The following is a 27,102-nucleotide window of genomic DNA, read 5'->3' as shown; positions in this document are numbered from 1 at the left end:
AAGTAATTTACAGATTCAATGACAATTTTTCAATCATGACCTGTTTATATATTCACTTTCAAACTTAAAAGCACAAGAATACAGTATAAAACAAACACCATCCATCAGTATTTGGTTTTACTAGAGTAATTTGGGTCTGTATTTGCAATGTCTGTCCTCTTTATAGAAGCCAACCCAGAGATGTCCAGTTTCATGTGTACCACTACAGATCACTGTGAGGCAACTGTGAAGTCCATTTTGATATCCCCAATGCTGGGTTCAAAGGTGAAACTATAAGACACTGAGGCCCTTCCATCCCCTGAGCTCTCCCATGGGGACCTGAAGAAGTACACGCCTTGTTTCCGATGGAGACTCCATTCACAGGCACCCTACAGGGGAACAAGAGGGGTTAATTTACTATTCAACTGTATAGAACCATTTTGGATCAGTGAATTTATTTAACCTTTATCAGGGATTCATACTGAATTACAGAAAAATACAAATTGCAATGCATTAGTAGTATTGAATGAGTGATGTTAGTACCTCTTCACTGACTGGTCTTGTCAGGCCCATGCTAACTTTGATGTCATCATTCAGTTGGTACTCCATCCACAGGGCCACACCATGGCAACGTCCCCTCCTGTACAGAAACACAAATGGTGTTAGGGACCATTTGGAATGCTGTTATTTGAGATTGTGCTCTGGCTAGGAGATAATGACAATTTACTTACCGGTATGAGAAAGAGAAAAAAAATTCTGAGCCCATACCTCGTAAATGGTAGTGATCCCTGACATCTGATTGGCTGTTCAGGAACACACTGTAGGAAGTCAAAGGTCATGACAGCTCTGGGCTGGGTCAGGGCCCGACACGGGTACTCCCATAGAGGCTGTGGCTCGGCCTCATGGGACTCACGGAAATCCAGAGACTGCTGCGTGGGGAGCGTTAAAAAGGTGCACTGCTGTGAGAGAGCTAATGAATAGACTAGAGCAGTGCCCATTGCTATCTTTGATCACATTGATAGTGTATTTTTCTCCAAATGAAATTATGTCCATTCACTTAACGGTAGTTTAAGTACATATTGAAAGAGGTGGATTCTAACCTGAACCATCTCATCCATAGGTCCAACATCAAAGCCTTCACATGTACCACAAGGAGCTCTTATCCTCCACAGATCCTGAGTGAATGAGAGAGGCACACAAGTTCAAAAGTTTACTTTTCATTTTACTACAGATACCAATATCTCTTACCTGAAACTCCACAGCGACCATGCACAGAATGGCAGAGCAAGGCAAGATGGTGGCAGTGGGTGTCAGCAGACGGACCAGGGCAGTACGACAGTACCAGAAGTACAGGGAGTGCCAGGGCAGAAGACTGGTGCTGAAGTAGGGCTCACCTATCAACACTGATATCTAGGGGACACATGAATCAAATAGAAAGCAGTAGAAAAGAGTAACAACTTTTACAAGTGTAAAATAGTTTTTGTAAAGACACTGTTCAGGGGATTCTAATACTGTATATCATATACAGATCACCCTCAAACAGTGTTACTGTTAATACCTGTTCCCCCGCCAGGTCAGTACTGGACAGCTGGTCAGGACGAATCCCCAGAATCTGAACTCCTCCTCTCATGGAGTTGGCATTCAGCACCTACAGCGATATACACATTTTAGCAACCCTGTGGTCATTGACTTTTACAAATAGATCTGAACGAAGTAAAAGCTTTTGTTATGGGGACTCTCACTTGTTCAATGACCTGCTTCAACATTCCAGAGTTTTCCAAACTGAACACCTGGATGGATACAGACAAACCTTAGTGTGGCCTTGTTGGAATAATTTCAAATACCAAATAGGTGAGTAAACATATACAAGTAAGAGCATGACAAAGTCAAAATTGTAATACCTTCTTAGCTCCAAGCATGTGAGCGAAGATGGGTAACAGACTCCCATCACTGACCCCTACGCACACGCTGTCTGGTTTTACAACCTAAAATTGACAAACACCCATATTCATGATTTGTATCGAATAGTAGCTTCACCATATCCATTATGGCAAAGCTGCACACACCCTGCTCTATACCTGACCCCCAAACCTCATCACTCACACTGCGTAGAGCTCTGACGTAGCTCTGTGTGCGCTGGCGGTCATTGAGCTCCCCGAAGCGTGTGCGTGTCCACACCAGGTGAGCCTGACAGACGCAACATGGCCGACAAGGTGGTGCCTCACTCAATGTGCCCTGTTGACTGAGAGGACACATAATAAACAATCGCACACAGCTCTGATTAAACAACCTTTACCTCACCCTTCTTTGTTTGTGCAACATTAGGTAACTACAGACAGTTTTGTACATCTAAGTAGTCTAGAGTGTGTGTGTATAGGAGTTAGTTACCCGTCTGGCTGTAGGCTGTACCACAGGCTGTAGTCGTCATGGGAGACAGTAAGGCTGAGTTCCTCTCCCTCTGCCACCCTCCTCTCCACAGGAAGGAAGTAGACACTCTGCATCCAGTGATCCCGCCACTAAAAAGACAGACAAACACACAAACATTACTTCCTCAAACTGTATCACACATGTACATCCATGACATACCCACTGCACTTACAGGAGCAGACTGAGGGTCTGGGTAGGTCCAGCTGGGAGCCATGGAACACACGATGGAGCCGCTGGGGTCCATGTCTATGTCCCACCAGGAGAGGACCACCTGAGCCCGGCCACTGGACTGAGCTAGGAAGCTGGAGGAGTGGGACTGAGGAGCACTGCTCACTGGCTTACTGAAGTCCACACTGAGAGGGAGAGAAGAAAAGAGAGAGAAAGGCATAAATGACCACTGAATGGAGAATATTCATTGGGAATATATGAATAATACATGTTTGTTCAACAATGTGCATCTCACCTGAACATGGTGCAGAGAGGCCCTAGTGGTGTGAAGCGGTTAGGGGGCACCTGGCTGAGCTGGATGTCACAGACCGAGTGGGCTCCAGCACAGTGGCTTACAGCGGGAGGAGGTAGCAGTTTGCGACCATCCACCTCCATGGGTTGTAACTGTGCCCAACTCCACAACTGCTCTGACTCCACTAGCTGGGCATACACTGTGGCACGGTGGGGCACAGCCTCACAGCCCTCCTACAGGAGAAATACACATCTGCTTCACACGTCTGATTATTTCTCACAACACACGTGCACGCAAGCACACACAGACACACCTACCTGGACCAGTTTGAGATGAGCGTGTTCATAGCTGGGTAAGGCTCCCTCTCCAATTAGTTCAGTGTCAAACAGCTCTGTGATGAGGATGTTGGCTCGAGTCTGCATGTCTCCATCTGGAGTGAAAACACATGTAGCAATCTTATGATAACATACAGTTGAGGTTAAAAAGTTTCCCTGCACAGTTAAAGAAAAGTGCTTCAAAGTGGATGTAACTGCACTGTATGAGGCATATTTGCAGAAATATTTCAGGTCACAGTTCAATACATGGGTTATTGTTAAGATGATTCAAAAACAAACTTTGCACTTGCCGTCAAACTTGGAGTTAGTCACACACAGGAGTTACTGATGCTGCAGCACAGGCAATTTGAAAAGTAATTTTTGAATCAGCACAACTGTACATCACATGACTGTGTGTATGATACGTGTGACTTACCTAGTCCAACTGTCACTTCTGTAGAGTGTTTATTGATGATCTTGATCTTGTCTGAGAAGCCATTTTTCTTCACTATTCGGAAAGCAGCGTCTGCCATGGGCTTGAAAACCTATTGGATGAGACAAACAAACCACAATTAAAGGGTGTTTCAAAATCAATTCTTCATTAGAACACCTTTTCCTATATTCCATTTCCACTATCCTGTCATTGATGGTGAATTCTAAATGATATTTGATTGATTTGCCAATGGTGTGTGGGTTTCAAACTCATGCTCACCTCTACAGCATAGCAGTAGTCAGCCCCAGCTGTGACAGCCATCATGGACAGCAGTCCTGTTCCAGTGCCAATGTCTAGAACGATGACTTTCTCACCCCGTGCCTTCACTCTGCTCACAGCAGCCCTGATGCCCTGGTAGTACTTCTCATTCTGGAGGGCAGACATACAGAGGTTTAGATACATCAGTGGTTCCCAACCAGGGGTACTAGGCCTACTGGTAAAATGCACATGAGGGGTACTTCAGGGGTACCCCCCGGGCAGAGAACCACAGAAACATACAGGAAAAGTACAAACTATATGCTGTAAGTGTTATTTCCTGTCAAAGGAAGCATGGACACACACTCACCCTATCGTGATCGTGCAGCATATCAGCATAGCAGGACCTGAGAAACAAACCGGTGATCATAATTTGATCAGATACGGACGTGGGAACACTGCCTAAACGCCCCGGACGCTAAATCGAGCTCACCTCATGGTTAATAAAGTGATTTGACAAAAAGACAGAAAATAGTGCTTTGTATAGCTAGTGCAATAAATTAATATTAAATGATATACAAACGAAATGTTGCATTGGCGGAATCTTTTAATGGAATAGAAGTGGTTGGCTTGCTAGCATAACGTTAACTACCTGGCAATCTCTTGATGGTAGTCATACTCCTCACTCTCCTCGACCCAATCCAACGCGCCTGTGGCCGGGTTGGCACGTCCGCAGAAAGTCTTCATTACGGTAGCTATATATCGATTCCGATGCCGCGTTTTTGATTCAATATAATATATTGTATTCCAGAATAATACCGTTTTTACACTAATCCCTACCAAATTGGATTATGGCAGCATTGCTTTAACGGGGGCAGACATGTTTTCTCCCCCGGAATGTCAATTGGGGTGTATTCACTCCGTGAATTCTGTTGGAAAACGTTTCTCAAACAGTACAAAATGGGCGGAAACTACCTGAATGTGTCCAATAGAAACTCAAGTTTTACTCCGTTGGCCGTTTAAGAACAAAACAGAAGCTAAYGGTTTCCGTAATGAATACCCACCTGACGTCACCCTCCAAGTCACATGACAAGTGTCAAATTAACCCCTTGTAATCTGAGTGCTTCGGCTCTTTTTTTCTGGCAGTGTACACTTGTCATGTAACAGATTCATCAACTATTTTTCCAAGTAAAAAGTAACGAAACCCACAGATTTTCATTTAGAATGTATTGTTCATCTGAATATACATACAATGAATAATACAGTAAAATACATCACATTACAGGTGCCCCCCGATTTTCTGTAGGTACAGTCTCTTGTGGTAACAATCAATTCAGAACATCAAACGGATTGATTTAAATTACATTGGAATTGTAATGTATTCATTAAGACCATCTCACCAGACAATATCCATAGTACCACCCTGTGAAGCTGGACAAGCATTTCACTGCATCTGCAATAACACCTGCTAAACTGTGTACAAGACCAATAAACATAGATTTGAACTCTGCAGACCATCAAGCTTGATATACAATCCACTGTGCGGTGGATGGATGTATTATAAAGTTGATATAACTTATGAATCACAAGCTGTGTGTTGCGTGGATTTAAAGGCTGCAAAATTGTAGTCAGGCACACTTGGCAGTAGGCAGACAGAATGGCATGCTAGGAGTAGGGACCAGGATGTCAGAGAAGATGGGTCGGTAGCCAGCAGGAAGAGGAGGAGTGCTCTGCTCCAGGAGATCCAGAACTGTACCCCTCACATCCCTGGAAACATCCCCCCTAACATCCAGCAACACTGACACATGCTCATCACTGAGGGGCACAGACAGAAGAGAGAAGACCAACACAGAAGATCAACACCAGATTACTGAAGAGACAGCTGTACAAGTGTCCCTGATATAATCATGTCTTAGGAGTGAGGTCATTAAGGCAAATGTTAGATGTGTTAAAAAACATGAATTGATTTACAGGAAATTGATATGGTAAAGATTGTGTGTATACCTGATATCAGGGTACTTGGCCACCAGTCCAGACACCTCGAGCGTAAGCATGCTAGGGTCTTTTAGCCGGATGAAGTCAGCCAGAACAGGCAGTAAAGCCATTGGGTTCACCTCACTCACTGATCCCTCCACTTCCTAAACAGACACAGTGCATGCATGAACATGGAATACTGTAAATAAAATGGTGTAGTGAATAAAAATGAAGGAAGGGGTGGGTATATGTTGAGTATGGTGTGGGTTGGGTATGTAGTCCGTGGACCGTGGGATAGAGGACAGAGCAGAGCTGTGCCGAGTGTCCCACTAAACTGGGTGTCACTGGGTGTGGCTAAACTCAAGGCTATCCTCACCACCAGGCCCTGGAAGAGATCCCTCAGATGCTGGGCATCCAGTGCCATTCTCTGGGCGAGCTGGCGCCGCTCCTCTGCATTCCGACACACCAGCCTCTTCTGCATCAACACCCTCACATACTCCACTACCGTCAGCCACTGGCACTCTTCCTGCAAACGCTACAGGAACAGGGAGGGGTCAACAATACCATACAGGAGACTAGTATAAGTCCTTTACAGACTAATTTGATTGTCAAAGAGCCTGACCTGCCGGCAGGGTGGGCGAACACGACTATACAGCTCAAAATGGCGCTCCAGGACTCCACATAACTTCAGGGTAACCATGACGTCTCCCTGGGCCAGCCAGGAGCGAGACAGTAGTCCCTGCAGGAAAGGCTGGAGCTCTAGCAGCAGCTGGTCCATCACCAGGCGGCAGGCCCTCCTCACTGCCCGGTCCAGAGCAGCCAGGGGGCCGGGGGGAGTCCGGGAGAACCGGCTGGCTGAACGGGACGAGAGCTGCTGCTGCAAACTCTCTGTGGAGGTCCTGAGGAGAGGATAGGAAAGGGGGAGAAACAGAAGAGAGGGGAGGGGAAGAAGAGGAAAGGAGTTGAGAGGAGAGGCAAGGACAGTCTTGAACAAACTGTATAATATACAGCATGTATGTGTGTACACAGAGTCACATTGATGAACGTACAGATGAACAGAAACAGATAACACTGACAAAAATAAAACAATGTACAGAAGCTCACTTGAGGATGATGCAGTTGCTTATAGAGGCCAGTAGATAATGGAGATAGAACTTGTTTTGATTTGTGCTCTGATCCCTGCGGTGCTCCTTCCCAAATTCCACAAGAGCCTCCCGAAACCTGGAAACAGAGGGAGACGGGATGAGAGACTTACATGATGGAAAGAGAACGAGGACCCCGTATTTAATTGCAGTTACAATAAAATATCATAGGTTGCATTAGACCTTAAATGTGTGAAAAGTATCACTGATTTTGTGCCACATTCACAAACATACTGACATAAGAACACTGACCCACCTATTGAGGAGGTTCTCCATCTCATAGAGCCCCATCTGTATGGTCTGATCCCGAAGTGATTCACTAACCATCAGAGCCACCCGTGCATTCTCTTCCAGCATCTAACACAACCACAACACAAACACAATTATCAGTCCAACTCAATCACCGGCCTCAAAACACTCCTCAATGTGTCGCCACAAAACAAACACAACATTGCCACAACTCATGTATCTGCATAGAAATATAATTTAACCACATTTTAAACCAATATTAATGTAGAAGTAGTGAGGTATGTATGTTAACCTGTGTGATGATGGTTGGCAGGCTGGTGAGGTAAAAGCCTTCGTGGTCAGTGTCTGGTTCCTGGTCTCTCTGCCAGTCTGTCAGCTCCACCTCCAGGGCCTTATGCATCCACTCAGACACACTTTTCTACAGCACAATACACACTCCACTCAACCACACTTTTCTACAGCACAATACACACTCCACCACACTTTTCTACAGCACAATACACACTCCACTCAACCACACTTTTCTACAGCACAATACACACTCCACTCACCACAACTTTTCTACAGCACAATACACACTCCACTCAACCACACATTTCTACAGCACAATACACACTCCACCACACTTTTCTAACACACAAATACACCACTCCACTCAACCACACTTTTCTACAGCACAATACACACTCCACTCAACCACACATTTCTACAGCACAATACACACTCCACCACACTTTTCTACAACACAATAAAACAAACTCCACGGGGGCCTCCTGAGTGGCGCAACGGTCTAAGCCACGGCATCGCAGTGCTAGAGGCGTTACTACAGACCCGGGTTCATTTCCGGGCTGTGCCACAACCGGCCGGGGCCGGGAGTCCCATGGGAAGGGGCACAATTGTCCCAGCGTTGTCCAGGTTAGGGGAGGGTTTGGCCGGTGGGGCTTTACTTGGCTCATCGCACTCTAGCGACTCCTTGTGGCAGGCCAGGTGCCTGCAGGCTGACCCCGGTCGCCAGTTGAACAGTGTTTCCTCCGACACATTGGTGCAGCTGGCTTCCGGGTTAAGCTGGCGGGTTTTAAGGAGCGCGGTTAGGCGGGTCATGTTTTGGAGGATGCATGACTCCACCCTTGCCTCTCCCGAGTCCATTGGGGAGTTGCAGAAATGAGAAAATATCGAAAATTTGGAAGAAAAAGGGGGTAAAATACAAAAAGAAATCCACAGAGACAGATATGCCACACCACAGTGCATGTGCACAGAGGCATTAGTACACAAACAAACAAGACCTAGTTAGAAACACAGATAGATAGGCAGACAGACAGACAACTCAGAGAGCCAGAAGTCTCACCCACCCGCACACTGTGTACGTATTTGTTCTGCAGCTGTTCCAGACACTCCTGGGAGATCAGGGGTCCCAGCTCCTCTGACTCCATCTCCACCATTAGGTCTGGATGCCCCATCATATCTGAGCTGCACACATACAGTACACACTGATCACACCAAAACAACTCTACACTCATTAACAACTAGGGTTGCAAAGCTACCGTAATTTACCAAAGTTACCGGAGTCTTCAGTAATTTTGTAATCAACAGAAAATCGATTGCAATCTATGGTAACTTTGGTCATTTATACTTGAATAACTTAAATTATATATAGCATTAATTTGTCCATATTGTCATGAGTTTCTAGTAGATAGATCATATGGTTCAAGAGAAAATAGCCTAATTATTGAAAAAGCATTTAATCAACAATAGCATTATTTTCAATTACCTTTGCAACTCCTCAAACTATCAACTTTTTTTTTTACAACTGCCACCAGATTGACTCAAAAACATTGTCAACAAATACATAGACAATGCCATAATCAAATAATTAAAAATATAAAGGATATTTCATTCTCAAACTCCCATATTGAACACCAATGGTATTATGGTTTATATTTAGGATAATTTTTTACAGCTTTGTCATTCAAGGTTTTATTTTGAAATCATCTTATGTAATTATTTCATATAATAATGGGATAAGGCCAGACAGCAGGCCAGAGATAATTACAGACACCTGTGATAACCTGAAGTTCCCAAAAGGGCCACTAAATGTCTTGTGATAGAATACATAAAAGCCTTGAAAGATACCAAAATTCTGTAAGTTTACTGGTAAACTTATAAAGTTTCCAGTAATATACCCTCCTTTTGCAACCCTATTAACACACAAAAACATACTTTGGCTCAAATTGTTTGGTCTATATTTGCTCACCTGTTGTAGATGTGTAGGACCCAGTTAAGAACAGCAAAGATCTCCCCGCTCTCCAGCTCCCATCCACTGACCTGGCCCATGTGTGACTGTAGACAGCGGTGGCAGGCGCGGAGGTAGGCCCTGGTCAGGTTATAGTGGGGCGGAACGCAGTGGTCCAGCAGGTGGCGCACCGTGGCCAGGTCTCCCATGATTCCGTGCTGTAGGGCAGACAGGTGGCCTGCAAGGCCAGGCCCACGGGTGTGCAGGTAAGAGACGCTACGGAAACGTGCAGACACTGCCTCTTCCAACACCTAACAGAGTACAACATCACTGTAAAGCACCTGTACAATGCTACTGTCAAAACATAAGGAAAACCATCCCTGTATCTCATTAACATAGGACCTAGGCCTATTGCATCATGCTCTATTCCAGTCATGTATGGTGTTGTACAATTCTACTTGCATAGCAATGTGGGCTCTTGAACGATGCTCAACCCAATCATTGAATCTCACTGTATTCAACTAGTGTACATACAAGTCTAGACATACTTGGAAGAAGCGCTCCCTCCAGCAGCGTGGCCGTCCAGGGGGAAGAGGCCTGCTGTGGCCCCCTGCACCTCCTCTCTCCTCGAGCATGGCCTGATCCAGCGCCTCCTCTCGCTCCACAATCCTCACAGCAGACACAAACGGCGTAGGGTTCTGCCGGGCTAAAGCCAGTCCACTCCCCACCACTGCCCACAGCTCCTTCCCCAGAGCCTCCACCAGCTTTCCAACGCCTGAGAAGTAGTTCCTGACCAGCTCCTCATCCTGGGCACTGAGGGCTGTCCCAGGGGCCCCTGCTCCATGGAGCTGCCACAGGACGTCATCCTGCCAGCACTCCAGCTCCATCAGACGTGCGTGGGCCTCCAGGAGCCGGCGAGATTCCACCAGCCTCTCTGTCTCCGATACCATGCTCTGTACTGACAGGTAACAAGGGAGACACTGTAGTTTTAGCCAAGTTACAGATTGACATAGTTATTGAAGTGTAGGCTGAAAGGGAGTCATTCAATTATTCCTTAAGGAACAGGATATGTGCATTTATGGGAGTCTCTCTGAAGATTAAATTAAGTTTTATTTGAACAGATTCATGAAATATTTTCCCAGTTGTGAAGCTACAGAACCAAGGAAGCTGTTGGGGCAGTCTCACCAGAGTAGAGGCGTGGCAGGTTGCTAACGGCAGCAAGGAGTTGACAGTGATTGACAGAGACCTCTCGCATCATCTCCAGAGCCTTGACTCCCTCTGCGTTTCTGCTGGACTCCACCCCTGCCTTCCCCAGGGCATGGGACACCTCTTTCAGCTCTGCCCGGGCCTCACGAAGCTGCTCCAGACCCCAGCCCACCCCCTCTAGGTAGGACTGGACCACTGACTGGGGGAAAGGCAACATATGTAGGATCTCACAATCAGAAAATCAATCAAGGCACAAGTGGAAGTGCCATATAATAATAATTTGGTGGGTGCTTATATTTGTCCTATTTCACACATGTACAAGTGTGTATTATACAAATGTGTGAATTGGAAATGTGTTTTTTGCATATACCAACTCCCCCTGAGACACCCTCGGAGAGTGGTGGTACGGCCAGGGTCTGCCATTATCAACGGCGACCCTTGAGCTATGAGACCAGGGCTGCCCAACCCTCTTCCTGGAGATCTACTGTCCTGTAGGTTTTCAGTCCAACCCTAATTTAGCATATCTGATTCAGCTAGTTAAGGTCTTGTTGAGCAGCTAATAAGTAGAACCAGGTGTGTTAAATTAGGGTTGGACTGAAAACCCACAGGACTGTAGATCTCCAGGAAGAGGGTTGGGCAGCCCTGTATTAGGCCATCAGATTTTTCACCTTACCATTTATTATGTTAACATCGACACAGATTAATAACCTGCCATCACATAAACATTTAGAAAAATCAATTTCTCCCTTAAGTTTTTTAAATTTCATGTGGAAAGTGACAATAKCCTCTAGTGAGAGCAGGTGTGTTTGTAGTAACAGAATACCTTGAGTCTTGACTGGATGGATGAGGTCCTCTGGCTTTCCCTTTTGCGGTACTGTCCTAACCTCTCCAGATGCTCAGGGCGACAGAACACACCCGATGCCCACTTCAGGGCCGCGCCCCGGGCCAAGCTCTCTGCCCGCTCCGCCTCTGGCCACACCTCTGGGAGCGCTGCCGCATCTGTCAATCACACGTAAACAAGCTCAATTCACCAGACATTATGTGACAGGAGGATCCACGTGAAAGTATGCATCTCTGTCTGTCTTTATAGAATAAAATCCCTGTTTTGTTCAGCTTGTATGTGTGTGGGGACATGAGCGATTATGAGTCAATGGAGAGCAGCACGGTGTGTTAATCCGTGTGCAATTTAAACAAACAGCTCTGTGTCTGTCTCACTGGTGGTCATGAGACAGATGTTTACTACAAGCATTAAATGTGAAATCAGCATTTCTGCCGCACAATAAACCTATGGAGAATGAGACTAATGTATTCGTTAACAGCACCATCATGCTTGAAATACAGAAAGGAATACGCTTCCTCGGTCTTAAACACAGAAACAATTCAATTTGGAGAGGATGAGAGATATACATGCAAATGTATTACAATCTAGTCTTTCCTCTGTTGTGAGTTAGTGAGAAGTGGGTGTTGGTTAGAGTCAGTGGGTAGTCTGTTTTGGTTGTTAGTAGTGTGTGTAGAGTAGACGTCTGTACCTTCAGGTTTGTCACCACCATTCTTGTCTCCGTCTGACATTTAAGTTCAGTGGTCCGCCTGTCCACCACCAACAGTGGCCTACCCAGACGGCCAGAACACCACTGAACGAGGGGGATGATCAGAGCCCGAAAGAGAGAGAAGGGGTGGAGGAACGAAGGCACATATCCATTGTACTGACGGCCTTCCTCTCACACTCCCAGACACATCCTCTACGCAGAGGCCGGCAGGAAGGGAGGGAGAGGGGGCAAAGAGGGGGAGGGCAAGAGGGAGGGGACTCCAGCCAAAAGACAAAATCCAGATGGATGGGGGAAAAGGGGGAGAGCTAAGGGGTTATGGTCTTGTGTCGAAGAGTGCCGCTCTGTGTCTGAAATTATTATTTTCCTCTACGGGCAAATACATGTTATACATACTCGTTGATAGAAAAATGCATGCATACAGTACTTGCCATTAGAAATTAAAGGGAAAACTCTATTCCATATTTGTAAGACATTGTAGTTTGTAAAGCAGCTCAATACAATGAGTAAATTATGTACTGACCTTAAGCTGTACATTGGTCTTTGAGGAGCGAAGTCCCAGTAATGTCCTCTGATCCTCCACAGCTGTTGAGATCTGGGACAAACTAGGGACGTTTCACAACTGCTACCTCTAAAGGGAGTTTGTTTATTTGTGTATCAGTCAAGGCCTCTGACCTCTCCCCACGTCTGTGTTTACATCTCCTCGTTTCCTGGACCTCTTCAAAACACACTGAACTATGCCAAGTGGCACAGACACTAGCCAACAACAGCCTCAGTGGGGGTATTATTACAGCCTTGGTATTCGTGATGGGATTTCTTACAACTATTTTCCTTTCCAGTTTGTAACCCAATCCAGTTGATGCAGCTTCCACAAATCAGTGAGGCAGTCAATTAGAGTTTATTTGATGTAAAGCCTCCTGTACCATGTCTTTAGTGGTTCATATGCCAAGTACCATAATGGGTTGAGGCCAGGTATCTAACAAAACAAAACACTAAGAGAAACTTCCCAAATATGACAGCAACAGATTGGGAAGAGGATGTTATATTGTCTCCTCTCAGGGTGGGACTGTTGTACTTTCAAGGCCAGTGCCCCATTGTTCTTACTGTATCTTACTTACCACCCGGATCACTAAAGTCACTGGATGTCTATCCTTACTTCCGCCACAACATTGGCCTTGTGTGCGTGCACTGGGCATCTCACCACTCATGTCAATGTTATGCTAGCTATAGGCCCAGTATGCATACCAACTGGCATCATATTGCCTACAAAGTGCACTACTTTTGACCAGGTCCCACATAGTACACTACATTTTAGAACAAGGTGCCAATTAGGACCCCAGTTTGCTGGCTGAACACAACACTTTGAGGAGTGGTCTATACAGATGTGTACCCCTGCGCCCCTCCACCACTGTCATCACCTTGAGCTGAGAACAGCCCCACCTCCACCCAGAGGGGCTCAAGGGAACAGGAAGTCTATTTCTGTAGTAGTAAACCAAACACAGTGAGTACTTCCTGTCTGGCATTCCTGACCTGGGCTGAGTTCCTGCTCCACTCCAACCCCATTCACTTAAATGCCCAGTGCAGTCAAATGTAATTATCCTGTTTAATATACACATTCCCACACTAGGAGGTTGGAATAATACTGTGAAATTGAGAATTATTTTAATGCCCTTTTAGTGTAGGCGTTGTTTGAAAAGACTGCCCGAAATTTCTGGCTGTTTTCGTGGGACGGGTTTTTTGCCTGCCTGGTGACATCACTAGGTGTCAAATCAGTTTATGTAAACTGGGTGGTTCGAGCTCTGAATGCCGAATGGCTGACAGCCATGGTATACCAGACCGTATACCACGGGTATGACAAAAACATATATTTTTACTGCTCTAATTACGTTGGTAACCAGTTTATAATAGCAATAAGGCACCTCGGGGGTTTGTGATATATGACCAATATACCACGGCACTCCGCGTTGTGCCTTCGAACAGCCCTTAGCCGTGGTATATTGGTCATATACCACATCCCCTCGGGCCTTATTGCTTCAAATAGACCAATAAGAGTTTCAAACCTTCTTGCCACTCCCATAGTCCTAGCACAATTCTTGCTTGAAAAATGTATCTTTGCTAAGAAGCTATTTTGTTTATTGTTTTCAATTGAATTGGCCAAAAATCACAGTAAGTTACTTCATTGTTACCCAGAAATTATTTTATAGAAATTGAGATACAAACTGCTGCAGTCTGCCTTTAATACTTAACTGTCATAAACACAGCCAATGGCTAGCTCTTTCATATTGTAATATTGCCATCACTATATTAAAATAGAGAAATATTGGTCATTAAGGTCACACTGCATTGTGTGTGTCAGCTTTAAAGACTTCTTGGACAATAAATGCTACATTTGAGCCCATGGGGCTTTGAACTCAATGTTCATATTTTCCATATAAAAATGTACAGGGTAAAAAAAAAAATTGACAAGAAAATGCCACGCAAACTGCAGGGACATAAAACAAATTCATCAGATAATGTACACTATTAGAGCCATTTGTATCATTTACTTGTAGTACCTTCAAATCAACTGCCTATAAGAATGTTGACAGGTAGCTGATAACATCCACATACAAAAAGAGAATGACAGATTGACAGCAAATACATCAAAGGGGGGGGGGGGAGAGAAATAGGTTAACTACAGAGTCTACAGACAGCAGCTACATTCATCATGTCCCTTTAGGGCCCTACTAGGATTTATCATCAGATGAGGCACTAACATTATACTGAACATCTCCTTCGGACGTACATCATTCTATACTCTCCTTTGCCTCGCCTGGGTAGCTGCCATTTTTGTGGTCTGGCCCCTGTTGTCTTATGCACAACACAGCACTAGATTTTGAATGAAGGAACTCATTAATTGTAAGTCGCTCTGGATAAGAGCGTCTGCTAAATGACTTAAATGTTAAATGATTAATGGTCAGTATTTTCAACCTCGTAGCAGGTTGCCAAGTACAATACTATAACTCAACTTGCACTGCAATTCTACTTAAATCACTAAATTAATGAGTTTTTAGATTAGGTATTTATATCTTTTAGGTAGACTATATTATTTCTGAGAGACATATTTCCACACTTTAGAGGGTATTACAGCAATGCTGTAGTACTGAAATAATGTTGTCCAGTAGCCATGTCATGCTTTGTAGTTATCAGAATTATAACTACACTATTGGACTAATCATCCATTTAGTGTTAGGGCTCTTCTGCACAAGCTTTGATACTTATTCAGTAGTGTTTCTAGATTATATGGATGTAGTTAATTATCCACATCAAGCTCAGTTAAATAGTATATAATGCTAATAGGCCACAAGATGGAGCTCTATTTCAAAGAGCTATTCAAAGTGACAAGGCAAAAATATCACCACGTATAAAATAACCTCCCAATGGTAATCATAAGAATCCATAATGATATRGAGAGATAGATATATATATATAAAGATATAGCATTATATAATAGTGTGTTACAGACTGCTCTCCCTTATGTTTCCACTGCTGGCCTGAGTGTTGGGCTGTGCTCCAGCATGGTTCAGGGCTCGGTGAGTCCAGGTATGCAGGTCCAGGAGAACCTGGTTCAGCTTCTCCATCCAGTCCCCTCGATCCTCCCGCGTATCTGCTGAGAACCAGCACCTGAAGAACAGAGAGATCATGGAACAGAGATTGGATTCAACACTTAATGAGAATACTGAAATGTCATGCTAGATCTATGAAGATACACCACCGTCTATGGCATACACAGATAGGCTTACTTTAGCAGGATCCGTCATTCACAAAACATTCATGACCACTTGTTGTCAAGGAATGGTAATTTGCTTGTATCATGTGAGTAGTTGTTACTTTACAGTTCATGCTAGACAACTATGAAATATCATCTTACTTGGCCAGAGCGCACTGGTCATCCTGTTGTGCAGTCTGGATGCCACTGACCAGTTCAAAAGTATAAGTGCGAGCACAGGAGTCCCTCTTCACTGGCTTTACACTTTGACTAGAGGAACTAAACAAAGAGATGCTGCCTTCTGCTGCCTGCAAGCAAAACAGACAGAACAGTAGAGGAATAACAGAATGTTTTTAAGAGTTCAATGACCTTAAGAAATATCAAGTCAGGGTGTAACTTGGTCTACAAGAAATAGAACTAAGAGCTCCAGTCTATAGTCATCTGTCAATTCAATGCCCACCTTGCTGCCCTGGTGGTTCCAATAGGACATATGGTTTCCCTCCAGGACAAAGAAGCGTTGATGCCAAGCTCCAAATCCATTCACCACCTCAAACATTGTCTGAATGGAAGAAGGGAGAAAGAAGGGGTGGGTGGAAGATGAAATACCGTAAAGAAAGTATAGAGGACAGGAGCAGGATAATATTCACAGGAGAGATCCCAATGATTTGGGTTTAAACAAAACAGTAACTCACAAGGAAGCCCTGGTGTTGGACGTTAGAGTGGCTCTCGCTGTCTAGTCGCAGGTAGAGGTTTCCCTCTAGTGGAGATAGGAAGGGCACCTGTGCAGAGAGGATTTTGCTCTAAGTCATAGGAACATACATTTATTTCTACACACATTTTCATCTACCTATAGAGTACACCATCACTGATATTGAAGCCAGTGTAGCTAAGACTAATTATTGGTTGTTGATACCAGTGTTGCTGGCCACACACTCAGAGGCATGAAAGGAGTCAAATGGAGAAGCAAAGAGAAAAGAGAAGAAGTGAGAGCTAAACCTTTTCCTGAAACTCATCTCCCAGGAGTCTCCTGATTTTGCCTTCAAACTATCAACTATCTGCAACTATCTGTGCACAAGAGGAAACACAGCACAGGGGGTGGTAAAGGTTACTTCACTAGTGATCCCCACCCAGACACGGGAAAACTTTAAACCAAAAACAAACAAAAGTCATGTGAGGAAATGACAACCATTCCAATCTGTATGTCGCAACTGACAGAATTACAACGGGTGGAAAAATCTGAAATGTGACATGACATAGATTCAATCAAATGGTAACCCACATCCTCAAGTGACAGTGAGTGAAACAAGCTGGCAATCAGGTGGTTCAAAATCAAAAAGGACAAGATAAAACCATGGAATGTAGTGACAAAAACATCAATCCCCACATCTTCCCATACTGCAGTAAAAATATCTGATACACAATCATCCAGGCTGGAGCACTGCAGCAGGTGTGACTGACGTGCAGCCAGGTGAGGTGAGTCTACCTTGTCCAGGGGGAACTTGCTCTGGCCCAGGGAGGCCAGGGAGATCTTGTGAGAACCAACCAGAGAGAAGTGGCTGGTGCGGTGGGTGTTCAGGGCTGGCATGGTAGAAGCTGTGGGCGGTTGATTTGAACCAAATCAAAAACTGCCACCTCTCAGGATGAATGTTAACTTCAGATAATATGCAACCGGGACAATAATACTTACATGTCACACTGTGGTTGGATCTCTGTTGAAAAGCAACAAGAAAACGTTTTCAGATGAGAAATGTGTAAAAAGTAAGGAAAAAGGGTTGGTGCCTATCCATCTCTGTTCCAAATTAAATGCATGTGTGCCTTTCTCCACTCTTACTGATCAAATATGTATTCTCTGATATCCCAGATCAATACAGTGTCCTAACATATACAGCATTTCATTGAAAAGGGTCATGCAGATACATACACAGTGAGTGGGACATTTCAAGTACTAGGCAGATAAGAAAGCTGATCACCTTTATGGTGCTTAGAAGCTTCCTTGGGGTGACCTTAAAGAAGAACAAGTAGTAAGATCAGAAATGAGCTTTTGTGCAGAATACTCGCATGTATACTTCATTGTAATCTATAGAACATTGGACAGCATTTCTTAAATCAGAAGATTAGCTCACTCACCCTTGACCTGGAGGAGCTGCGGAGATCCACATTACAGGTGTTCCCTGAGGTGTGGGACTGAGTAATAGAAGACAGTTTGGAAATAATACATACAACCTATTAACACCTTTCTCATCATTGACCCTCTATTGTAAAGATTTACTAATACACCCATTTTAGGTGAAACATTCAGTAATACGTTCCATCTCACCAGGCTGTAGACCTCAACATCAATCTCAAAGTTGGAGTGAATGTCCTGCCTGAAGGGACACAGTACAGAATCAGAAAGACTTGGACAGACGAGGGGTGACAGCCATTTCAGCAGTAATACAGTAGACATTACATACGCATCTCCTTCAAGGCACGGACAGACCAGTAGGATTGCCGGCTGAGAGTACTTGGCACCTCTGAACAGTGTCGGCCGTAATTTGCAAACTGATTCTACATGTAGAAATACGGCCAAAATGATGGCCGTCAGTCATCCACCGGCAGGTGGTCTCTATAACACGTGCGCCAACAGCAAGCAAATGGCGAACAAACAGCCACCTACTGTATAGACCGACAATCGAGTTGTCACCTTCACTCCACATACTCCATATGTGGAACCAGTGGCGGGACTCACAGGGTGATGGAGATGGTGTCTCCATTCTGGGCGTCCGCTGCAGTGGCCAATGGGGTCGCAACAATGTTGCAGGGTCCATAGCGAATCAGGACAAAGAAATAGTGAGTTGGGCGACCTTTAGGGAGAAGAGAAATATTCAGGAGACTTGTTCATTAATAATCTGGTATGGTGTCTTGAGTTTACCATGAATTGGACTACACTGTTTTGTGCATTTAACCTAAATGAAGAGGCAAACAACTAACCTCTGCAGCTGGCAGATTCAAAATAAACTTTACATTATAAAGGTGACAACATGCGTAGCCTATCGGATGGTAGATACCTGTTTGTGTGCGGGCTGAGCAGACAAACTCCACCTTGAGAGGGAGCTGGACACTTGATGCTGACGGTGCCTCTGCAGGGCTGCTGGGACATGCTGGAGTCCCCCTCACCATCACCGCCCTCTAACTCCCCTGAGACCCCCTCTCCCTTAGCCTGGTCACCTCAGCCAGCAGGGCCGCCCGCTGCTCACCTGACCCAGAGTGAGAGGGGACAGTCAGATGACAATACAATGGAGACTAATCAAGAGATTCATCATTCACTCCAGAATAGAAGGATTTGGGAGGGAAAGGAGAGGAATAACCATAGGACAGAGATAGAGATGAGTTTGTGTAGAAACTAACTGAGCAGATGGAAAAACTGGAATCATGGCGCTAGAAGGTGGATATGACCAGCGGCGACTCACAGGAGATGAGCAGTAGTTTCTCAGCCTCGGCCTCCTCCAGGGAACCCCTGCCGTTGTCCTCATCAGTGCAGCAGCTCAGGGCCTGCAACGTCTGATTGATGACCGTCTGCAGCTTGGCAGCCTCCTCATTCAGAACCTGACCAATCACAGCAGGACAGGATATTCACTCCACCCAGCCATAATCATTTAAATAATATTTATTTACAGTGTCAGAGGCATAGTTATGTTATCCATGTGGTACATTTGTCAATGCCTTCACATAAAGGAACGTTTTGGATGATATGCTACACTGGTAGTCACGCTCCATGACACAGGAGACACAATAGACTCAACCGCTCCAAGTTGTACTACAGACCATGATCCTGTCCTTGGTGTTGACAGTTTGCTGGGGGTGGGACTCCTCAGCTGCACGCCTCTGCAACCCTGGGGTTACACTCTGAATTGCTGGCTTGGTGCTCTGCCTCAATGTACGGTAGGCATCGATGCTGTCAATCAATCAATGACAAAACACATTGGGGTCATCAGTCACAGGTAGAAATCACAAGCCAATAATTTTTTGTTGTTGTACTTTTTACCCAAATTTCTTGATAGTCAATTGGTAGTTACAGTCTTGTCCCATCACTGCAACTCCCGTACGGACTAAGGAGAGGCGAAGGTCGAGACCCACGCGTCCTCCGAAACACGACCCCGCCAAGCCACACTGCTTCTCGACACACTGCTCGCTTAACCCGGACTGCTCGCTTAACCCGGACTGCTCGCTTAACCCGGACTGCTCGCTTAACCCGGACTGCTCGCTTAACCCGGACTGCTCGCTTAACCGGACTCTGCTCGCTTAACCCGGACTGCTCGCTTAACCCGGACTGCTCGCTTAACCCGGACTGCTCGCTTAACCCGGAAGCCAGCCGCACCAATGCTCCAGAGGAAACACCGTACAACTGGCGACCGTGTCAGCGTGCAAGCGCCCGTCTCTCCACAGGAGTCGCTAGAGCGCGATGGGACAAGGACTTCCCGACCGGCCAAACCCTCCCCTAACCCGGACAACGCCAGGCCAATTGTGCACCGCCTCATGGGTCTCCCTGTCACAGCCGGCTGCGACACAGCCCGTGACTGAACCCGAATCTGTAGTGACTTAGACCACTGCCCTACTCGGGTGGCTGCCAATCATATCTTTTGAAAGATTTTCATAGTCAATACATTTTTCCAATTTCACTCATGTTAGCTGATTCCCCCCCCCCGTTTAGTTTTTTTACACCATAATAACCAACTCACCATCAAGCTTTGATTATTTTAATCAGCTGTGTAGTGCTAAGGCAAAAACCAAAACGTGTACCCTGGGGGGGGGGGGGGTCAGGACAGAGTTTTGGAAACCCTGGTGTAGAGGACATGACTCACCCGTAAAGAGGGGCACTGTCGGCAGGGGGAGTGGTCAGCTCTTCAGGAGTCAGAGGTAGGGATGGTGGGGTGGCTGGCTGACTAGCTGCAAGTCTCTGCAGGGTTATTAAAACACTTAGATGTCAATTTGGAAGTGTAAAACACTCAAAGCTTTGAAACTGCAAGGCAACACTTTCAGAATCAAATTGAACAAGGTGACCCTATCGCCCTCTGTCTGTCTGCAGAGCCTTACCATTGGAGTGACCACAGCTTCCACAGACCTGCTGAGATGAGAGAGGATGCAGCTGGGTGGGAGTGTCAGCAGCTCAACTGCACTGGAGTCCAGTTCCCTGGTCTCTTCCAGGTCTTCACCTTCCTCAGCGTTCTCCTTGTCCAACTCTGTGTCCGTTTTCTCCTTTCTGCGCAACACTGTGGCTATGCCACTGTCGTAATCCTCAGAGCCCTCCTCCTCCCTTCCCTGGGCAGCAGCCTCCAGCATGTCCTTAAACATCAGGTCAATCATCTCAGCAGTGTTGCTTTCATCTTGAGAGCTCAGCTCAGCCTCTGTGGATAAATCCCCATATGCAGTAAGTTAACATTCAAACAAACTACTGCTGTAGTATGTCTGGGACCTGGTTTTCCAACTTCCAATATTTCAAATGGCTCATCATTTGGTTGTTCAGTGTAAAAAAATTATGATAGGGGTGTGAGGTGGTGGCAGTGACCCATTGAACTGATTGTTTAGAATGGAGTGCACTGCAGACAGTAAAATATGACCAGTAACTTTATAACCCAGGTGTGTAAGTGACTGCATGTACAGTGCCTTCAGACAGTATTCACACCCCTAGACTTTCTCCACATTTTGTTGTTACAGGCAGACTGAATTTAAAATGGATTCAATTGAGATTGTGTGTCACTGGCCTACTCACAATACCCCTTAATCTCAAAGTGGAATTATGATTTTTCAACATGATTACAAATTAACAAATTTAAAGCTAAAATGTCTTGAGTCAATAGGTATTCAACCCCTTTTATGGCAAGCCTAAACATGTGCTTAACAAGTTTGCGATAGTGTTTAACGTTTTTGAATGACTACCTCATCTCTGTACCCCACACATACAGATAATTGTAAGGTCCCTCAGTCAAGAAATTAATTTCAAACACAGATTCAACCAAAGACCTGAGAGGTTTTCCAATGCCTCACAAGAGCACCTATTGGTAGATGGGTAAAAATTAAAAAAGCAGACATCGAATATCCCTTTGAGCATGGTGAAGTTATTAATTACGCTTTGGATGGTGTATCAATACACACAGGCCTCCTTTCGAACTCAGTTGCTGGAGAGGAAGGAAACTGCTCAGATTTCACCATGAGACCAATGGTGACTAAAACAGTTAAGAGTTTAATGGCTGTGATAAGAGAAAACTGAGGATGGATCAACAACATTGTAGTTACTCCAYAATACTAACCTAATTGACATAGTGAAAAGGAAGCCTGTACAGAATACAACTATTCCAAAACATGCATCCTGTTTGCAACAAGGCACTAAAGTAATACTGCACAAAATGTGGCAAAGCAATTAACTTTGTTCTGAATACAACGTGTTTTGTTTGAGGCAAATCCAATACAAGCCATTACTGAGTACCACACACACACACAGTGCATCATGTTATTGGTATGCTTGTAATCGGTTTGGACTGGGGAGTTTTTCAGGATGAAAAAGAAACAAATGGCAAAAATCATAGAGGAAAACCTGGTACACTCTGCTTTCCAACAGACACTGGGAGATTAATTCAGCTTTCAGCAGGACAATAACCTAAAACACAAATCTACACTGGAGTTGCTTACTACTAAGACAGTGAATGTTCCTGAGTGGCTGAGTTAGTTTGGACTTAAATCTGTTTAGAAATCTATGGCAAGACCTGAAAATTATTGTTTAGCAATCATTAATTAAGAACCAATTTGACAGAGCATGAAGAATTTTGAATATAATGTTACACAATCCAGGTGTGGAAAGCTCTTAGAGACTTTCCCAGAAACACTCACAGCTGTAATCACTGCCAAAGGTGCTTCTACAAAGTATTGATTCAGGGGTGTGAATATTTATGTAAATTATATATTTCTGTATTTAATTTTCAATCATGTGCAAAAATGACTAAACATATTTTCACTTTGTCATTATGGAGTAGTGTGTGTGTAGATGGGTTCGAGGAAAAAAAATAATATTTAATCCATTTTGAATTCAGGCTGTAACAACATAATGTGGAATAAGTCAAGGGGTATGAATACTTTCTAAAATCACTGTAAGAAACCCAAATTGTTTATTTATCACCTCACCAACTTGTGCCAACAGCCCTAGACCACATTTGTCTCACCTGACATACTCTCTCTTCTCCAGCTAGATGAGGAGTCCAGCTCACACAGGGCCTAGTCATTGATAAGTTCTGGCTCCAGGGTAAAGGTGACTTTCTTTAGCTTTCTTGCCTTGACTGCAGTTCACAAGTCTGTTCCTCATCTCTATGCAGCTCAGAGTCTTCCTGTTCCCTGTCTGATGAGTTTGTGGTCAACCCTTGCTTATGACCCAAAACAGAACCCCCCTCCCCTGGTCTTCACCTTCAGCAGACGCCACACCCTGGACCTCATCTACAAGACTTTCTGGCTTCCCTTGTTCTTCAACTCCAGAAGATTCCATCTCCTCTTGCTCCTGACATAATGGCAACCCAACCTTCTCTAGTGGGGACCCCACGTCCATCTGCTCCTCACCTACAAAGTACCCCATCTCTTCAACTACAGAACACCTCATTTCCTTCTCCTCCTCTAGTGGGGACCTCATCATCCCCTTCGCTTCCTCTATCGTGGACCCTACCTCCTCCTGACTCCATTGACATTTGCTTATCATCTAAAAGGGAATGGGAGTCATCATCCAACTGCTCACCTATATAGAACTTCACACCCCTATGCTTCTCACTAAGGACTGAACCTCTTTCCTCCTGCTTGTTGCTAGCAGAAGACTCTGCCTTGTCCTGCGCATTCACTAAAGGACCCTCTGCTGCCTCATGTCGTTTATCTGGCAGAGCATTCCCCTGACAAATGTCCAGAGTGCACTCCGCCTCCTCTGTCATGCGTCTCCTCCACCTCTTGTGGTAGGACATCCATGTTGTAAACTGAGGCTCTCATCACCTGTTGTATAATCAATCTCACACCCCTATTCTACACTGACATTTGCACAAAACTCAGATTGACTAACAGGAACAGTTAGATTTTTCTCAACATATACCGTTAAAGTGTCTACCTCCAAGCTCTTCATCTGTAATACAGTGACTTCTCCTCTTGCAGTGTCTTACCAATGTCTTGGATCGGAGCCTCCACTCCATGGATCTTAGCAGTGACAGAAGTCTCGGTAAAGCTGCCGTCCTTCACCCATAGCTCAGGCCAAAATACAAGCAAGCACCTTTGTTCCTCTCAAGCACACATCTATGCAGCCTTTTGTAATAGACATATTACAAAAGGTACTGTGCCACTATGTGAAGGACCAGGTGAACCCTAAACCCGATTACCATTCACATGACTTTGAAGAGGACAATGATGGTCAGTGACACCTGTGACATTGAGACACCCCGGTTTCTCTGCAGAACCGGTTACACCCAGTCCAATGTCCATATATGTAAACTCACATTCCATGGTTGGAACGGTGGCCACTGCAGTCTCCTGCTATAGCCAACCATCATCCGAGGGGAGGATGAGGAGAAGGTTGGGGTCGCCCTCTAATGATCTCACAACAAATACCATTGTTCTATCAAGAAGCGAGTACTTGAGCTCAACCAAAGAGCCACAAACATAACCCTTAAGAACAATATTCTATTACCAGACACAAGGGGAGGGTAACACCAAACTTACCTCAGTCAGTGAGGAATCAGAGAATCTTTGCTTTAGAAAGACATTCTCTGCGATTGTCTGGGCCCTTAAGAGTCGCAGCTCCCCCTCCCTTTCCTGATTGGTCAGACAAATAGAAGCCTTTAGACAGACACTTCCCAGGAATCTTAACAATTGTGTAATATCAACATTTCAGCATTGCATACCTCTAGATAAGCTCCTGCTGTTCTCAAGAGAGTTGRTGAGCACACAAACCACATTGAAAATCTTACTTCACTGCCTGGAGTGTGTGTGTGTGTGTGTGGCACAGACCTGGCGTATGCAGGAGGCTTGTTTGGAGCTGGATGTTTCATTGTCCTAAAGTTTAAGCTGTAAGTTGGTAACGGCGTTGGAGAGGGTACGGGGGCACCAGTTTCCTGGGAGAGGGCTGGCCGGACGGGTGGTGGGGGCGTTAAACCGCTCCATCCGTGAGCTGAATTCTGCCTCACCTGAAAAACAGACCAGATGCTCCTATCATACAACAACCTCAGAGCAGACAAGTGTTCTCCCTCACATTTAATGACTGATAATGATGCAGTCTTTACATTGGCAAGTGAGTGTGGCACACTGTGTAAAGAAGCATTAAAAGGTGAATGTGTAAGATTACTCACCAATAAGAATGTGCTCTTTGAACCTTTCCTGGATTATAATGGATGGTACCCCAGACCCTGGATCAGAGAGGCATCTCGGAGCCAGTAGAGGCCCTCCTACAAACAAAACAACCACCGTTGGTCACTGTTTCTCAATGACTACAGATCTAAGTATTGCAAGTAGGTTATTTTAGGAGGGAGAGTTATCAAATCAAACTTGGTCACATGCTCCAAATACAACAGGTGTAGACTTTACCGTGAAATGCTTACTTAACGAGCCCTTTCCAAACAATGCAGTTAAAAAGCACAAAAAAATGTTCTAAATAAAAATAGAAACACAATGAATATCAATAAAGAGGCTATAATACAAGGATATCGCTAGTATCATGATGACTCTCAGTTCCATTACATAAGTTATTGGAAGAAGGCGTTTTCTGTACAGGAAAGTTTTATAAGACTCCCAACGCTTGGTCTGAACATTAACATGCATTGCTTGCGGTACGGTTTTTGAAGCACAAGGACCTTTTCTTTCATACCGGCGAGAAATAATCTTCAAAGAACAAAAGGTTAAATTGATACACCTTTATAGGGTCAGGGTTCCCACACAGCCATATTTTTCATGTTACAGTCCTTGTTTACAGGAAAACAGACAGAAAACAGAGTGGACACCTGTGCAAATTAGCTATGTGCATCTCCGAACACCTGTGTGTAAATCTGGAAGTCGGACGACACAAACATGTTGTCACTGAAAAATACTGCAACTATTAAAACACTGTACAGTAACTGTGTACTTTGCATTTGTGAAATTTTGAAGTGATATTAAAATAGAGGGATTTATGTTTTCAGAACCATACCGCATTTGAGAATTGATTCACGTTTAGATGGAGTGTTTGGCCATTTTGGCTGCCAGAGCCAGTTTGCCTTTAAAAAGAACATGTAAGGTCCTTGAGCTATAAGGAGTAAGGCTCCTTTTGTCCATTATTGGGCTATATAAACATCCCTTTTTCAGGACTGGCAAAAAGTGCTCTTCACTGACGAGTCGCAGTTTTGTCTCACCAGGGGTGAGGGTCGGGTTCACGTTTATCGTCGAAGGAATGAGTTACACCGAGGCCTGTACTCTGGAGCATGATCGATTTGGAGGTGGAGGGTCCGTCATGGTCTGGGGCGGTGTGTCACAGCATCATCGGACTGAGCTTGTTGTCATTGCAGGCAATCTCAATGCTGTGCGTTACAGGGACGACATCCTCCTCCCTCATGTGGTACCCTTCCTGCAGGCTCATCCTGACATGACCCTCCAGCATGACAATGCCACCAGCCATACTGCTCGTTCTGTGCGTGAGTTCCTGCAAGACAGGAATGTCAGTGTCGGATCTCAATCCCACTGAGCACGTCTGGGACCTGTTGGATCAGAGGGTGAGGGCTAGGGCCATTCCCCCCAGAAATGTCCAGGAACTTGCAGGTGCCTTGGAGGAAGAGTGGGGTAACATCTCACAGCAAGAACTGGCAAATCTGTCATGATGTACGGAAGTGAAAGTGCCATACGGGATCGGTAGTCGTTTAGACTCAGTTTTCCTTAACGCTTTCTGGGAACAGGGAATAACATCGCTGTAAACAATTTTGTAATGAACTATAAAAAGATTCAAAAACTGAGACATAAACCGGACTTATGTGAGCTATTCAGAAATGGAATAATGTCTGGTCCCTGACAACAAGAGGGGGGCATTCACTTAAAATAAAAGTAAACAGTCAGTATTGGGTAGCTGGTCGCACCAGTGTAATTGAAGTACTGGCTTTTGCTAATCATCCTCATGGGAACTGCAC

The 27,102-nt window shown here is 44.9% G+C and overlaps 2 protein-coding genes and 1 pseudogene across 6 annotated transcripts; all 3 read right to left on the bottom strand.

The window, feature by feature from the left end:
* Nucleotides 1-21: 21 nt before the first annotated feature.
* Nucleotides 22-4,787, bottom strand: prmt7 (protein arginine methyltransferase 7). Of its 3 annotated transcripts, none has more exons than XM_023971859.2 (17): nt 4,521-4,787; nt 4,239-4,275; nt 3,893-4,042; nt 3,617-3,725; nt 3,184-3,296; nt 2,870-3,099; nt 2,579-2,759; nt 2,368-2,495; nt 2,083-2,221; nt 1,881-1,964; nt 1,722-1,769; nt 1,538-1,627; nt 1,228-1,389; nt 1,080-1,154; nt 748-908; nt 523-619; nt 22-368 (listed from the first exon to the last, which is right to left on the bottom strand). In XM_023971859.2, the coding sequence occupies exons 1-17, from the start codon at nt 4,613-4,615 to the stop codon at nt 210-212; spliced, it is 2,058 nt and encodes a 685-aa protein (XP_023827627.1). In that variant the 5' UTR covers nt 4,616-4,787; the 3' UTR covers nt 22-209. The 3 variants fall into 3 exon arrangements, with proteins under 3 accessions (XP_023827627.1, XP_023827628.1, XP_023827629.1); XM_023971860.2 differs by having other exon boundaries at nt 748-905; XM_023971861.2 differs by lacking the exons at nt 22-368; nt 523-619 and having other exon boundaries at nt 819-905; nt 1,080-1,389.
* Nucleotides 4,788-5,076: 289 nt separating this feature from the next.
* Nucleotides 5,077-13,469, bottom strand: exoc3l1 (exocyst complex component 3-like 1). Of its 3 annotated transcripts, XM_023971436.2 has the most exons (14): nt 12,737-13,469; nt 12,199-12,408; nt 11,493-11,668; nt 10,649-10,868; nt 10,012-10,421; nt 9,485-9,774; nt 8,583-8,700; nt 7,526-7,651; nt 7,241-7,341; nt 6,947-7,063; nt 6,465-6,741; nt 6,219-6,377; nt 5,873-6,006; nt 5,077-5,683 (listed from the first exon to the last, which is right to left on the bottom strand). In XM_023971436.2, exons 2-14 carry the CDS (start codon nt 12,236-12,238, stop codon nt 5,497-5,499), a joined length of 2,355 nt encoding a protein of 784 aa, XP_023827204.1. In that variant the 5' UTR covers nt 12,239-12,408; nt 12,737-13,469; the 3' UTR covers nt 5,077-5,496. The 3 variants fall into 3 exon arrangements, with proteins under 3 accessions (XP_023827204.1, XP_023827203.1, XP_023827205.1); XM_023971435.2 differs by lacking the exon at nt 12,737-13,469 and having other exon boundaries at nt 12,199-12,719; XM_023971437.2 differs by lacking the exons at nt 11,493-11,668; nt 12,199-12,408; nt 12,737-13,469 and having other exon boundaries at nt 10,012-10,416; nt 10,649-10,737.
* A 1,272-nt stretch (nt 13,470-14,741) lies between these two features.
* On the bottom strand, nt 14,742-23,901 carry LOC111952716 (anillin-like; annotated as a pseudogene).
* Nucleotides 23,902-27,102: the final 3,201 nt, after the last annotated feature.

The sequence above is a fragment of the Salvelinus sp. IW2-2015 genome, linkage group LG26, assembly GCF_002910315.2.
Source record: "Salvelinus sp. IW2-2015 linkage group LG26, ASM291031v2, whole genome shotgun sequence".
Classification (NCBI taxonomy): domain Eukaryota; kingdom Metazoa; phylum Chordata; class Actinopteri; order Salmoniformes; family Salmonidae; genus Salvelinus; species Salvelinus sp. IW2-2015.
The sequence above is the reverse complement of the archived record's forward strand: the minus strand, read 5'-3'. Positions and strand labels throughout refer to the sequence as shown.

Excerpts from the sequence above, each read along its gene's own strand:
- prmt7 (XM_023971859.2), bottom strand. The coding sequence starts at position 4,615 with ATGAAGACTTTCTGCGGACGTGCCAACCCGGCCACAGGCGCGTTGGAT. Across the intron at positions 4,043-4,238 it reads TGCTGCACGATCACGATAGG|AATGAGAAGTACTACCAGGG; the intron begins GTGAGTGTGTGT and ends TCTGCCCTCCAG. Across the intron at positions 1,965-2,082 it reads ACGTCAGAGCTCTACGCAGT|GTTGTAAAACCAGACAGCGT; the intron begins GTGAGTGATGAG and ends TGTCAATTTTAG.
- exoc3l1 (XM_023971436.2), bottom strand. The coding sequence starts at position 12,238 with ATGTCAGACGGAGACAAGAATGGTGGTGACAAACCTGAAG. Across the intron at positions 7,652-8,582 it reads AATACGTACACAGTGTGCGG|AAAAGTGTGTCTGAGTGGAT; the intron begins GTGGGTGAGACT and ends ATTGTGCTGTAG. Across the intron at positions 5,684-5,872 it reads GCCAAGTACCCTGATATCAG|TGATGAGCATGTGTCAGTGT; the intron begins GTATACACACAA and ends TGTGCCCCTCAG.